A 14,817-nucleotide genomic window follows, 5' to 3' on the forward strand; every position below is an offset into this window, starting at 1 on the left:
AAACTTTGGTATAAACCAGGATGTGCTAATGGTTTTAATTTTGATGTAAAAATCAGTATATTTATTAGCCATTCTGTGTTTGCAGCATTGTCATAACATTGTCCTTTTGAACTTTTAAAGAAATTACAAAATGAAATACTTTGGGGGGTTTTCACTATTTTAAACCAAAACATTAAGTGATTTAAAAAAATTCTGATCTGACTTCATGGGTGGTATGCAGTGATATGATACCTCTTCAGACAACTTCCAGCGAATTCCTTTATTGAAACTTAAGTTTTATCATGAAATTTTATATACATGGTGGGAAAATGGGAGACATACAATTACATATCAGGAAAAAATATTTTAATAGTGTTGTTATATAGTGTATTGGCTAGTTCCAATGGATCTTCATCTCTTACTGCTGACATTATCTCCAGTATTTGACTAAAACAAAACAAAAACAGATAGTTAAACTTCTAAGTACATATTCTGTTTTAAGATATTTATCTTTTTCCACATAAATGAAAAGATACTGTTTTAGCATCTTTAGCATAAAAAGCCTAACAACAGTATGTATTAAAGTTTTCAGCAGTGTTAACAGAAAAGTTTAACTGCTAGGATATTTAAAACAAAGCAATTACAGATAGATTTCTGGGACAATCCTGCATGTCACTAGAGCCAGGAACCAGGTTCAAGTAAATTATAAAGCCAGCCCACATGTGTCCCACAGTTGTGGAACTAACCAGTGGAAATGAAGAGTCCTTTTAAACTGGGGGGTCGTTACACATTAGTGGGTCATAAGGAACTTTTAAAAAATTAAAAGTACATTTGCATTTAGTAAGAGAAATAGTGTTCCATTTTTGTTCAGGTTATATTTATATATGCAAATATGTACCAAGTCACACTGTGGTACTGTGGGGATAGCAGCCAGTTTGAAAGCCATTGCTTAGAGAACTAGTTGTAAAGGGCAGCAAGAAACTGCCGCATCATCACCAGCACAGTGACAGCAGAGGAAGTTAAGAACACGTTACTTGGAAGTGTACTGGAAGTGTACGGTTATTGGGGGGGAGCGGGGAGGGCGGGGAGAGAGGCGCTTTCTCTTCCTGTAGGTTTTGCCCTGCAACAGAAAGGTGCCAATCTTTCACTTTCTTTGCCTAGAACGATGGTAATTATCAGTAGTGTTTTCTAGCAGTATTGCAATGTAGACAGAATATTTCTTACACATGAATCAGAAAATTCAGTCGAATTAAACATTAAATATTCTCTGTCTTAAGCTTTTTGTTTCCCTTTATGGGTTTTTAAAATATGAACACCTAGAGGAATCAGAGACAGAGATTAGAGATTAACTGGAACTTTTAAGTTCTATAATAGTGACAAATGCTTTGTTTAACATACATGAAATGAAGTGACTGAAATTTTTATCTGACAAAGTATGCTAAAAGCAAATCTATTAACATTTAAAGGGACACTAAAGACCCATTTTCTTAGCAAATTACAGAGTTTTCTTCTATTAACTACTTGGAATTGGAAATTGACACAATACTGAGAAATCAGTATGATTCCTGCCACCAGTCTCCCTTCCAGTCTTTTCTCCATACGGATTGATTGATACCAGTTCAGTAACTTTCCTGCTCAAAATCCTTTGGGTCCTGGTAAAATCTAAACCACAGATGGTGGCACACGAGCCACACTCTCTGGCCTATCCTCCCTATCACTTACTGATCATCCTACTTTCTGCCACACTGCGGTCACTGTTCCCAGCTCTTCCCCAGCCTGCCTTCGCTCAAGGTGTGTGTGTATCTCGGTCTGGCCTAACTCCCAGTCCAGCTTAGAAAACAGTTGAAATGTCACTTGAGTTAAGCGCTCTTATTTCCCCTCAGGGCAGGCAGCTGCTCTGTCCTGTGTATGTTCCTACCCCTATAACAGCACTACTGTCTTGGGTTATACTTACTATCTGCTTGTTTGCTTCAGGAGGATCTTTGTCAGACTTGTTTAATGCCTTACCCAAAGTGCCCGGCACAGTGTACCTACTTATCTGGTGGGGTAAGGGTGGGAACGGTCTTCATTCTTTCGTGTGGCCTCAGTAACCTGTATGTCCCCTCTGATACTTGACAAGAGCTCCAGAATGTATTTCATGGAATTTACAATCTAAAGTGTGTGTGTGTGTGTGGGGGGGGGACGGAATCTCTATTCAAATAATTAAAACATAAAACTGTTAATAGATGCTAATTAGTAGTTAGTATTTAGCATTAGACCAGAGGCATGTTTTTTTCTGAAATGTAGTCTAAAATTTTTCAGTTTGCAAATGTTGATTTTCCCAAGGAAATAAAATTCTATAAAGTTCTGCACTTTTTTTCAGTTGGAAAAAGGAAATCCTTTCTATGATTTGTCCTTTTGTTCAGAGGCTTAAAGAACAGTGTTATTTCTTAGGTTTATTCAAGCTGTGAAATCATTTGGGTCTCCTGCTAAGATTGTGCTTTTATAACCATCAGCAGGAATCCTGCAAGATAACAGAACTTAAGCCAGGTACGGTAATTCTATCTATGGACAGCTTTAAGAGCTTTCCCCCTCCCTACAAAATGACAAATGACCAGAATCACTTAAAGTTCTTACTGCTATAATAAAACCACTTTGGGTTGAGAGGATATGAAAAAAAAAAAAAAACGAGCTGATACAAATTCCTCCAAATCACTGCATTACAATGGTCTTTGATAACTTCATTTGGATTTCACCTTTAATTCTGTCCCTTGAATTCATTTTGTAAACAGTATTGGTGATTGACTTTAATATTCTGAAGGCCATGAAAACAAGACACTTACATTATGTGGCAGGGTTCATTTCTGTCTTTCAAACAGTGCCCGTTTTCCCACTTCTTTTTGGTAGGAAATGAAGTTTTTATATATTTTGATCCAGCATGTGTATTTTTGACTCCACACCAAGGTGCATCTAAAGGTAAGCAAAGAAAGATTCTCAAAGATATTTACCTTTTTAAATTATTTTTTTTAGTGAATATTATCAAACTATTATATAACCTCTAAAAAAGATAAGCCATGATTCAGCTTAAATGGTAAAAGGCAACAGAAAACAGCTTTAAGAAAAGTACAAGAAATATGTATAATATATATGAAACGAGTCACCAGTCCAGGTTCGATGCACGATACTGGATGCTTGGGGCTGGTGCACTGGGACGACCCAGAGGGATGGTATGGGGAGGGAGGAGGGTTCAGGATGGGGAACACATGTATACCTGTGGCAGATTCATTTTGATATATGGCAAAACCAATACAATATTGTAAAGTTAAATAAAATAAAAGTACAAGATAAAATCTTGAACTGTACAAATTCTTTTAAAACTTTTATTCCTCTTCCCCCACTAACAATATGCTTTAAAAAAAAAAGATCTAAAGCTAACTAAAACAAAATACAGTAGTAACATGAAAACATTTAAAACTTTTTTTGCCTCCACTGAATGTAAAACAGTGGCTTTTTTTTTTTTGGCTGCACAGTTTGACATGCAGGATCTTAGTTCCCTGACCAGGGATCAAACCCACGCCCCCTGCATTGGAAGCATGGAGTCTTAACCACTGGACTGCCAGGGAAGTCCCCAACTGTGCTTTGGATACTGGGATTATTTACTTACCTAACTCTCTAATAAAGGATTAAAATAGTTTACATATTTTACAACCATTAATAATTTTCATAACTTCCCTAAGGAAATATACCTGATTTCTTCAGAATGCCTCAGTCTTGACTTATTTAAAAACTCCATGTGTATAAGAAGAGCCTCGAGTTCAGGCTATAGACAGAATTTTTGGCTCTGAACTTTTTATTCCGAGGCAACAGATTAATTTCTAAAATTCTTAAACCCAATTTGATTTAAATGTTTGCATTACTTTAAAAGTATTGTACAATTAAGCCATTGTATAAAAAAATTCTGAATAGTTTTTGAACCCATTCTTGTTTAATAAAATACCTCCTTAGTTGCCACATAATCTCACATTTTTAAATGCTTAGGCTTAGTCAAGCTTCTAAACTGAAAAAATTGCTTGCATGAATATTTTTCCATTACAACTCCCCAAAGACTTTCTGACAATTGTTGAGGTTTGAGCATGCTTTTCAAAATAAAATATTTGTTATTACTTTTCTCTAACTCTTGGGGGTATGGTTTAATATGAAAATTAAGTTCTAAAAGCAAACTTACCAGTCTCAATCATTAATTTTTCACTAGGTATTGACTTGAGAACTTCCAAATTAGCCTCAGTTTTCAGTGAGCTTTAAAAAGAAAAGTTACTCATATATAAAAGTGTATTTAATGAATAACAACTTTTTCATACTATAAACTTGTCTAAAACATTACAAAACTAACCCAAAATCCTGAAGGACTTTGGTTGGCTACAATGGAAGTGTACTTTAGAAAAGTGTTTGCACATCCTGTCCTTATAGAATCTAGATTAAGATCTGTTCCAAGCAGGAGACTTCAGGGGATGAAATTTTGTGTGTGGGGGGGTGGGGGGATGAAATTTTTTATGTTTATCAGTTGATCATACAGTAACTTTCTGTAACAGTCTATGTTCATCTTTTAAAGATTTTGAACTGCACCCCTCATTCCTCACCCTCCCAAATCTGGAAACTTGTACGATCTTCCATTACTCTAGACATTCTGAAACTTGATAATGTTTTCGGGCATGAAACTGTTTGAGATCTTCCCCCATGCCTAACTCAGGGAAAACGTTATGGAAAAACAGGACGTTTCCTCTTTCATTTTCTCCCTTCCCTCTAGGACTTCTCTTAGTCAAGTTTAGGACTCCTGAATTGGTCTCCTAGGCCCTGCTTCTTTCATACCTCTTTTTCTGGGGGATTAATTTTCATTTTCTGACTCTGAGACAGACTGGATTATTGGTTCCAGTTCTCTCTCCTTTGACAGAATTATGTATCTGCACCTTTGCCATGATTTCTTAGTAGGAAGAAGGAACCTGAATCTGGCCATGGCCTCAAGACTTGCTTTGACTAACGGGATGATATGGCCAGAGGCTTGGAATGCACTTTTGTGATTTACAGTGGCACTCAGGATCTTCTGAGATAAGCATGCACTAAGTAGCTGTTACCCGGGTGCCTAGGCATCCGGAATGAAAACACAGGGTGAAGATCTGAACCCAACATGTATCCTGTAGCAGAGAGCTCACATTACCAATTAAACCCCACCTGACTCAGACCCATGTGTTAAAGTTTAATGTAATATGCCAAGGAGTTTTGGGATGGTTTGCTATATAATGTGATGATGACTAATACTGTCTTTATGTTGCACTTTTTACTTCAAGACCTGTTATAACTATTTATGGAGTTTCAAATAGATACATAACTAGAATATATAGAACTCTCTGCCTGTATTTATTATCTAACCCCATCAATTATCAACTCCTGATTAATCTTGTGCATCCACTTATCCCTTCTGTCTCCCAATAAGTAAAGTCCAAATGTAGTATGGATTCAACATTTTAACACATCTCTAAGCATAAGGACTTTTTAAAAAACAATACTATTATGTTAAGAAAAATCCGATTCTCTATCACATCTATATCATATCTAGTATTCAAATTGTCATACCTGCCCCCTTTGTTTGACCTAGGGTTCAAATGAGGGACAAATATTACAGTGGTCATCAGTGTTCTAAATTTCTTAACCTATTAAGTTCTGCATCTCTTTTTTCCCCCATAAAATATGTTGAAAAAATCCAGTTGTTTGCCCTGATAATCTCCCCGTCTTGATTTCATCTGTGCACTGTCTTTTAACAGGGTCCTGTGTCCTCTGCATTTCTTCAAGGAGCTCTAAAGTGCAATCCAGACTCTTGATCGGATTCAAGTTGAATTTTATTTTTTGGCAAGATTTTCATAGGCAGTAGTATGTATGATCTTCTCTCCAGAAGCACATAATACCTAGTTTTCCTTTAAGTCAGATGTGCCCACTGCCTAGACTGATTAGTTCATAAGGAGTTGGCAAAATGATGATACTATAATTCCATCAGCCTGTCATTTATTAGCTAGAATACCTGTATAAAGCGAAAGTTCCTGACTACTAGGTTCTCAGTGGTAGAGGTAAATAAAAAAATCTTTAAAGTGTGTTGATTCCCTAAGCTTCCTCCAGTGGTGCTATTATTTTTAACACATTAATTTTTAATCTTTTTTAAAAATTAAAAATGTTTTAAAGTTTTTTTTAATCTTTAAGAAGCTCTTTTATATTTTTCCTGTAGCATTCTGTTCATATTTTATAGATGCAACATCTCAAATCTTTATAGGATCTCTTTTAAAGTGCTTTTCCCTAAATAGTTTCCTCTAATGTTCATTTTTCTGTTTATATAGATCTCTTTCTTTCTGCTGGTTCACCTCATTTATCTGATGGTTCCCTGGTTATGTTTAAGGAGGCCTGTGTTGCCCATGTTGGGTTTCCTCTGCTCTTGTGTAAATAGGACTATTTTACTGCCAGCTCTCTGAATGGAGATTCTTCCTGGAAGCTCCTTGTGGGACAGGCCAGAACTGGGTATGTTGACCCACAATTTCATTTAAGGGTGCTGCTGCTGCTGTTGTGTCTGACTCTTTGCAACACCATGGACTATAGCCTGCCAGGCTCCTCTGTCCATGGGATTTTTCTGGCAAGAATACTAGAGTGGGTTGCCACTCCCTTCTCAAGGGCATCTTCCTGACCCAGGAATCAAACCCTTGTCGTCTGCTTAGCAGCAGGATTCTTTACTACTGAGCCACCTGTAATGTACTATAAAATTAATTAAATCACTGTTAAAATATGAAAGAAGCATCTAGGACATTTACTTAGGTCTTAATTCTAGAGCAAATAATTTCATGTTTCTATTCTCAAAAATGGAATTTAGTAAAAAAAAAAATAAAAATAATGAACTAAAACACTGAAGAGGGGAAGGAAGACTTACTATTTTGCAATTTATTTACTGAGCTACACTGATATCCTGAGAAAAGACACTGGTAAAAACTCGCCAAATTAAAAAACTCATTTGGAAGAAATTGAGCCCAGGGACCCAGCATGCTAGTGGACTGCATTGGGTGCCTGAAGTTTAAGTGTGTATAAAAGCAGGAAGGTCACCAAGTGAGGAAGAGCATAAAGTTCTCACACTGAGTGACTTTACACCTGTATACTAACTTCTCTGTGCCTCTGTTTCTTGGCCTACAGAGACGGAAGACGACTGTCATAGCGTGACCTTTCCCTCACAGATGGATATCACTCATGTATATGCAATGCTGGGAACACATACATGTTTTAAAGGGATAAAATGATCCGAAAATAAACTGCATTGCTAGAGAAAGCTAGCTGCTGACCTCAGCAGAAAATTGTTTTCCATCACTGCAACACAGGATGGCAGTTTATAATTTTCAAGCTTTAATTTGGAATAGTAACATACTATTTAATTTCTTACATTTATTACTAAAATGCACAGACCAAGATCAATGCAATACAAATTTTAATAAAACAAATTTAAATCTTTATCAGCATTTCACTATAACACAATTTAAGGAATCTGTTTAATATAAAAGTTAAAAAAAAAAAAATAAAAGCACGTAAGGACCTACCAACCATTGAACCCTATATAGAGACCCAAGTCCATCAAAGCAGCTGCTGCTTCCTTGGTACCATCAAATGAATGCACCTAAGGACATGAAGGCACAATTTTATTATAATACTTTTTCTTTAAAATTCTTAATAACCTTAATAAGGCTTTCTAAATAAAAATATAAATGCAATATGGATATTTGGAACATGGGATTTCAAAGGTGGCCACTACAGTTTTTATTTTCAAATCAAATTGCACAATTATAACCTGTTGTCTCCAATGTGATGAGGAAAGGAGGAGATGGTTGCCTAGAATTTCTGTCTGTGGCTGTGCTGAGGTCTCTGTACCTCTAGGAAGGGGATTGGAGGAGGGAGCCACATTCTAGGCAAGGCATAAGTTAAAGGGGACATGTACACAACTATTTAAAATTTTAGATGTTCATTTTTCTGTTAAGAGGATACTTTTCTCCCTAAAAGAGAATTAAGAGACAAACTTTAAGATCTATAGATATTGTAAGAACATCATTAAATTGTAAATTGTTACATAGTCTATATCAGCTCAAGCAAAATGGATTAAGATGGTCTTTTTCTCCTTCAAAGATAAAGGGGTTAAAGCAAAAATTTTCACACTTTTTGATATATTTGTTATTTCATATGTAATCAAAACAATACGTGAAATGACTCCTTTAAACACTAAACAAGTGATGTCATGTTAATACAGAATCTAGAGTCTGAACACACTTGTGGATAATGTGTTTCTCAAAAACAAAGAAAACTTAACACAGCTGTTCAAAAGAGTTGGTTCTACCTCTCAGCATTTTCAGCTGAATAGAAAGAAACAGAGCCTCTGATAGCACCAGATAATTTGAAATACAACCCTCATAAACCACTGTAGAAGATTAGTTCTTATTTGGCAATTTTTAAAATAAATGTCAAACAGGTTGGATTTGTTGTTGCTGTTAATTTTTTTAAACTACATCTGACCCTTTAACAACACAGGCCTGAACTGAGAAGGTCCAATTACATCTGGTTTTTTTCAACAGTAAATTCGACAGTACTACATGATCCTTTGTAGGTTTAATCTGCAGAGGCAGAGCCGTGAGGGCAATGCGCATACACAGGGCTGACTAAGTTATACACGGATATCCGATGCACACAGGGTCAGTGCCCCTACCCACCACCACCACACTGTTCAAAGGTCAACTGTATTATTGTTGCTGTTTAGTCACTAAATTGTGTCTGACTCTTTTATGATCCCACGGACTGTAGTCCACCAGGCTCCTCTGTCCATGGGATTTCCCAGGAAAGAATACCAGAGTGGTTTGCCATTTCCTTCTCCAGGGGATCTTCCTGACCCAGGATCAAACCCTTGTCTCCTTCACTGCAGGCAGATTCTTTACCACTGTGCCACCCGAGTATCCAACTATATTATGAAATCATCCAAATAAATTCTATTTACAAATAAAGAAAATGGTCTGAGAGGTAGAGCCTGAAGGTTGTAAGTGCCATTAATAATCTTAAGGGCATTAATGAAAGCCTCCCTCAATTCCCAAGCACAGCTTCTAAAGGACAAATTATAGCATCAGTAAAGTACAGATGATGATGGCATCTGTATAAAGTACAGGAGATGGCAAGAGTGAACATTGACATTTTAGGAATCAGTGAACTAATGACCCATTATATCTTCTACTGTGGGCAAGAATCCCTTAGAGGAAATGGAGTAGCCCTCAGAGTCAACAGAAGAGTCTGAAATGCTGCACTTGGGTGCATTCTCAAAAATGAGAGAATGATCTCTGTTCGTTTCCAAGGCAAACCATTCAATACCACAGTAATCCAAGTCTATGCCCCAACCACTAATGCTGAAGAAGCTGAAGTTGAATGGTTCCATGAAGACCTACAAGACCTTCTAGAACTAACACCAAAAAAACATGTCCTTTTCATTATAGGGGACTGGAATGCAAAAGTAGGAACTGAAGAGATACCTGGAGTAACAGCTTAAGTTTGGCCTTGGAGTACAGAATGAAGCAGGGCAAAGGCTAATAGAGTTTTGCCAAGAGAACGCACTGGTCATAGCAAACACCCTTTTCCAACAACACAAGAGAAGACTCTACACATGGACATCACCAGATGGTCAATACTGAAATCAGATTGATTGTGTTCTTTGCAGCCAAAGATGGAGAAAGCTCTATACAGTCAGCAAAAACAAGACCGGGAGCTGACTGTGGCTCAGATTATGAACTCCTTATTGAAAAATTCAGGCTGAAATTGAAGAAGGTAGGGAAGACCACTAGACCATTCAGGTATGACCTAAATCAAATCCTTTACACTTATACAGTGGAAGTCAAATAGATTCAAGGGATTCAATCTGATAGAGTGCCTGAAGAACTATGGATGGAGGTTTGTGACACTGTACAGGAGACAGTGATCAAGACCATCCCCAAGAAAAAGAAATGCAAAAAGGCAAAATGGAAGTCTTACAAATAGCTAAGAAGAGAAGGCAAAAGGCAAGAAAAGGAAAGATATACAAATCTGAATGCAGAGTTCCAAGTAATAGGAAGGAGAGACCATAAAGCCTTCCTACATGATCAGTGCAAAGAAACAGAGGAAAACAATAGAATAGCAAAGACTAGAGATCTCTTCAAGAAAATCAGAGACACCAAGGAAACATTTTATGCAAAAATGGGCACAATAAAGGACAAAAAACAGTATGGACCTAACAGAAGCAGAAGATATTAAGAAGAGGTGGCAAGAACACACAGAAGAACTATATAGAAAAGATCTTAATGACCCAGATAACCACGACGGTGTGATCACTCACCTAGAGCCAGACATCCTGGAGTCCAAAGTCAAGTGGGCCTTAGGAAGCATCACTATGAACAGAGCTAGTGGAGGTGACAGAATTGCAGCTGAGGCATTTCAAATCCTAAAATAATGATGCTGTGAAAGTGCTGCACTCAATACGCCAGCAAATTTGGAAAAAGCAGTGGCCACAGGACTGGAAATGGTCAGTTTTCATTCCAATCCTGAAGAAAGGCAATGCCAAAGAATGTTCAAACTACCTCATGATTGCATTCATCTCACATGCTAGCAAAGTAATGCTCAAAATTCTCCAAGCTGGGCTTCAGCAGGACATGAACCAAGAATTTCCAGGTGTTCAAGCTGGATTGAGAAAAGGCAAAGGAAGCAGAGATCAAATTGCCAATATCTGCTGAATCACAGAAAAAGCAAGAGTTCCAGAAAACATCTGCTTTATCCACTACGCCAAAGCCTTTGACTTTGTAGATCACGATAGACTGTGGAAAATTCTTAAAGACATGGGAATACCAGACCACCTTACCTGCCTCCTGAGAAATCTGTATGCAGGTCAAGAAGCAACAGTTAGAACTGTACACAGAACAACAGACTGTTCCAAATTGGGAAAGGAGTACATCAAGGCTGTATATTGTCATCCTGCTTATTTAACATATATGGAGAGTACATCATGCAAAATGCCAGGCTGGATGTAGCACAACTGGAATCAAGATTGCCGGGAGAAATATGAATAATCTCAGACATGCAGATGACACCACCCTTATGGCAGAAAGTGAAGAACTGAAGAGACTCTTGGTGAAAGTGAAAGCAGAGAGTGAAAAAGCTGGTTTAAAACTCAACATTAAAAAACGAAGATGACAGCATCCAGTCCCATCACTTCATGGCAAATAGATGGGGAAACAATGTAAAAAATGACAGACTGTATTTTCTGGGGCTCCAAAATCACTGCAGATGGTGACTGCAGCCATGAAATTAAAAGACGCTTGCTCCTTGGAAGAAAAGCTATGACAAACCTAGACAGCATATTCAAAAACAGAGACATTACTTCGTCGACAAAGGTCCACCTAGTCAAAGCTATCGTTTTTTCAATAGTCGTGTATGGATGTGAAAGTTGGATCATAAAACTGAGCACTGAACTGTGGTGTTGGAGAAGACTCTCGAGAGTCCCTTGGACTGCAAGGAGATCAAACCAGTCAATTCTAAAGGAAATCAGTCCTGAATATTCATTGGGAGGACTGATGTTGAAACTGAAACTCCAATACTTGGGCCACCTGATGCAAAGAACTGATTCACTGGAAAAGACCCTGATGCTGGGAAAGATTGAAGGCAGGAGGAGAAGGGGACAACAGAGGATGAGATGGCTGGATAGCATCACCAACTCAATGGACATGAATCTGAGCAAGCCCTGGGAGTTGGTGATGGACAGGGAAGCCTGGCGTGTTGCAGTCCATGGGGTCGCAAAGAGGTGGACACGACTGAGCGACTGAACTGACTGAAAGGACAGATGAAAGTGTGCAGGATGGAAACAGCAGAGCAGTGCAGGAAACGTGCATATCACTAGTGGTATGAACTAGGAAGCAGAAGCTAAAACCTTGAGAAAATATACACAAAACTATCAAAGCAATGCAGTGTGGGCATACAGTATGCGCTCCTTCCAGCTCCACCTCCTTTTCTGGCACAGTGTAACTATGGGATTTCATACACCTGGGCAACAGCTTTGCTAGAGATCAGTGAGTCTCCCCTAAAATTACATGTGAAAATTGTAGACGTGAGCATTTTTCTGAGGCAATTTTCAAAGGAGTCTATGATTAAAAAAAAAAAAAAATGCTATGGATATCCAAGCTAAGTGTTAGATAATATTTATGGAACTGAATGACCACAGCTCACAGAAGCAAACTACATAAATGAGAATATGTCTCTAATCAGAGTGACAGTAACAAATACAGTTACAAGAAATTAATGCAAAGCTGAAAACAGTGCTGAAATATTTTAAAATATTATTAAATTTATATTTTGCTCAAAATTTAAATGGAAAAACACTGAGGAATGGCTGAGGGAAGAAGCAGAGAAAAAGATCATGCAGACTATTACAAAGTGTAGAACTAAATTCATGGGATTTTCTTGTGAACAGAATTCTGTACTCATTCTTGTACTCTGAACAAAGTAAATGCAACTAAAAAAGTATGGTTTATATTTATACCTTATCTGGTCCATAGATTCAACAGTAAATTTATATGCCCTCAATTTAAGAGAGAGCAGAACCTTAGTAACTTTATTGCTGACATCTAAATTACTTTTTAGTGGCCAACCTTAATAACCAAGTCACTTTTGTGCATCATTAAAAGTAATTTCTATACTTACCACTCCACCTACACACCGATCTCTATTTCTTCTCATTATGTCTGTGAATTTAAAACAGAAATACCTTTTAGCAAATAGTTTGATTTCTGCAAATTCTTATATGATATTAGCTTTAGCTCACCCAAAAATTCAGCATGTGAGTTCCGACAATGAAGAAACATGGGTAATTTCGTTTGTTCTGACAGTTCAAACTGTTTTTCAAAATACCTGCATAATGCAAAAAAAATTTTTTTTTCCTCATTAAGAATTTTATTTTAGCATGAGAAACATAATTGTCAAATGATTTTTAAGTTAAAGGGCTTTTATTCTCTAGAAATTATAGAACAGAAGTAGTGAATTCAGGCATTTAAAATACATCAGACCTAGCCAAAGGCTTTTATAAAGACTCCCTAAAGCGATACTTGATTTTCTGGGATTACAAAATTATTTTCAGAAATGTCTGTTAGTTTTTCCATTATAACTGCCAGGTAATTAGGTAGTTCTTTACCATCTCATTGCTGGAAGTAAAGAGCTATATAAGGTTTAAGTTTACAGTGATGGGGACTGTTTTCCCCAAATAATTACTTTTAACTAGCTTTCTGACTAAATCCCAACAAATGAAGTGGACACCCTCCTAACACCCATGGATCCCTTCCCCCAAAGCAGGTGTTGGTGGCAGAAGAGACACGGCCAGTTCCTTGTCCCCAAAGCTGGCTGGCCACCTCCAGTGGGAATCAACTCATCCCAGGGAGCAGCCAGGCGTTACACTCAGTGGTTTTCATGTGCTGTTACACAAGAAGTTACTGCCACTGAGCAAAAAGGAGTCCCTGAAAAACAACGCAGAGGATTTATTAAACGAATGAGCACAAAAACTGCAATACTCTTTCAGAAAAATGAAAACTACATGATAAAGTGGCAGTCCTGAACATTTTACAGGACTTTAGAAAAAGGTTTTTCAAGCGCCTCATACCATTATCTCATCTAATCCTCAAAGTAACCCTAGAATAGGAAAGAGCTGATGTCAGAGCGGGTATATGACCTTGTCTAAGACCAACACACAAGAGGCTTTCATATAATGACAATATCACAGGACATGACAGGGTGGAAGTTCATGTCTCCTTTCATTTCAGTGGTGGTCCCTCTCGATTTCATTAATGGTCATGCAATTTAAGCTAAACCAGGAGTTACAGACAAGGCTTTAGCTTTTATTAAGGTGTTTGGAAGAACAACTTTTCTATTTAACTTAAATCTCCTTTGCTGTGTTTTCCTATATCCCATCTCCTGGAAATGCCAGACAACTATTTTCCTAGAGCACCTCCTTTGTAAAACTCTTGACAGTCTTCAATTTAAAAATCAGAAATAGAAATGTACTTCTCAAAGAAACAGTCATCCTACAGTTGGTGGTCTATGTATTATCCATCATTTTTTTGTTTTTTGTTTCAGATTCTGCTGGACTAGAATAAGTAAAAATACTTTCAGTTAATTATCATGGTGCTGAAACTTCACAGTGTAGGAAATATAAACAAACACTTGGAAGAAAAAAATATTTTAATAATTACTACTAGTCATTACTTCCATAACCTCTAAAGTAATTCAAATGTCAGCAGTGAAGTGTTCTCTAGTCATTATGTAAAGTTTACTCTGTATCTATCTGGCTTCTGGCTACACAGAGCCACACAACCAAGACACAGATTTACAGAATCTAATGATCAGCTAGGAAATATGCCTTCCTATCACAGAGGAGGCAAAAGCACAATTTATGAAAATAACAGATGCCCAATATGCTTACAGGGATTTTATATACTTTGAGGAAAGAAAGGTTGATGTGCTCAAGCTACTAACTAGGTATTATATAAGAAAACTAAGAGGTAAAACATCATTCCTAATAATACAAATTGAGGATAATTGGTACTTAACATCCTATGACTATTGGCTTTAAAGGAAAAACAACCCACAGCGATAATAAAATAACAGAAGCTAAAGGGCAGGAAGTGGCACCTATTAAGAGACTTCTCAGCTTCTTTTATTTAGGGTTTTTAAAAATTCAGAAATGGGAATTAATCTTTACTTCAGTTAGATTTGCTCTTTTTAGCAAAGTTTTAATTTGCTTCT

The 14,817-nt window shown here is 37.2% G+C and overlaps 1 protein-coding gene across 4 annotated transcripts in view; it reads right to left on the bottom strand.

Annotated features, from left to right (window-relative positions):
• Positions 1 to 244: 244 nt before the first annotated feature.
• Positions 245 to 14,817, bottom strand: part of TATDN1 (TatD DNase domain containing 1) — a 32,097-nt gene continuing 17,524 nt past the window's right edge. For 3 of the 4 annotated variants that reach the window (XM_044928819.2, XM_006048353.4, XM_025265476.3), the window contains 6 exons: positions 12,848 to 12,933; positions 12,727 to 12,767; positions 7,575 to 7,651; positions 4,184 to 4,254; positions 2,802 to 2,928; positions 245 to 426 (listed from right to left, as the gene is read on the bottom strand). In XM_044928819.2, the coding sequence (XP_044784754.1) occupies positions 324 to 426; positions 2,802 to 2,928; positions 4,184 to 4,254; positions 7,575 to 7,651; positions 12,727 to 12,767; positions 12,848 to 12,933 (505 nt within the window). In that variant the 3' untranslated portion in view covers positions 245 to 323. The remainder of the gene's footprint in view (positions 427 to 2,801; positions 2,929 to 4,183; positions 4,255 to 7,574; positions 7,652 to 12,726; positions 12,768 to 12,847; positions 12,934 to 14,817) is intronic. The other variant, XM_006048354.3, reaches the window with a different exon arrangement.

This window comes from Bubalus bubalis, chromosome 15 (genome assembly GCF_019923935.1).
Source record: "Bubalus bubalis isolate 160015118507 breed Murrah chromosome 15, NDDB_SH_1, whole genome shotgun sequence".
In the NCBI taxonomy this organism is placed as follows: Eukaryota; Metazoa; Chordata; class Mammalia; order Artiodactyla; family Bovidae; genus Bubalus; species Bubalus bubalis.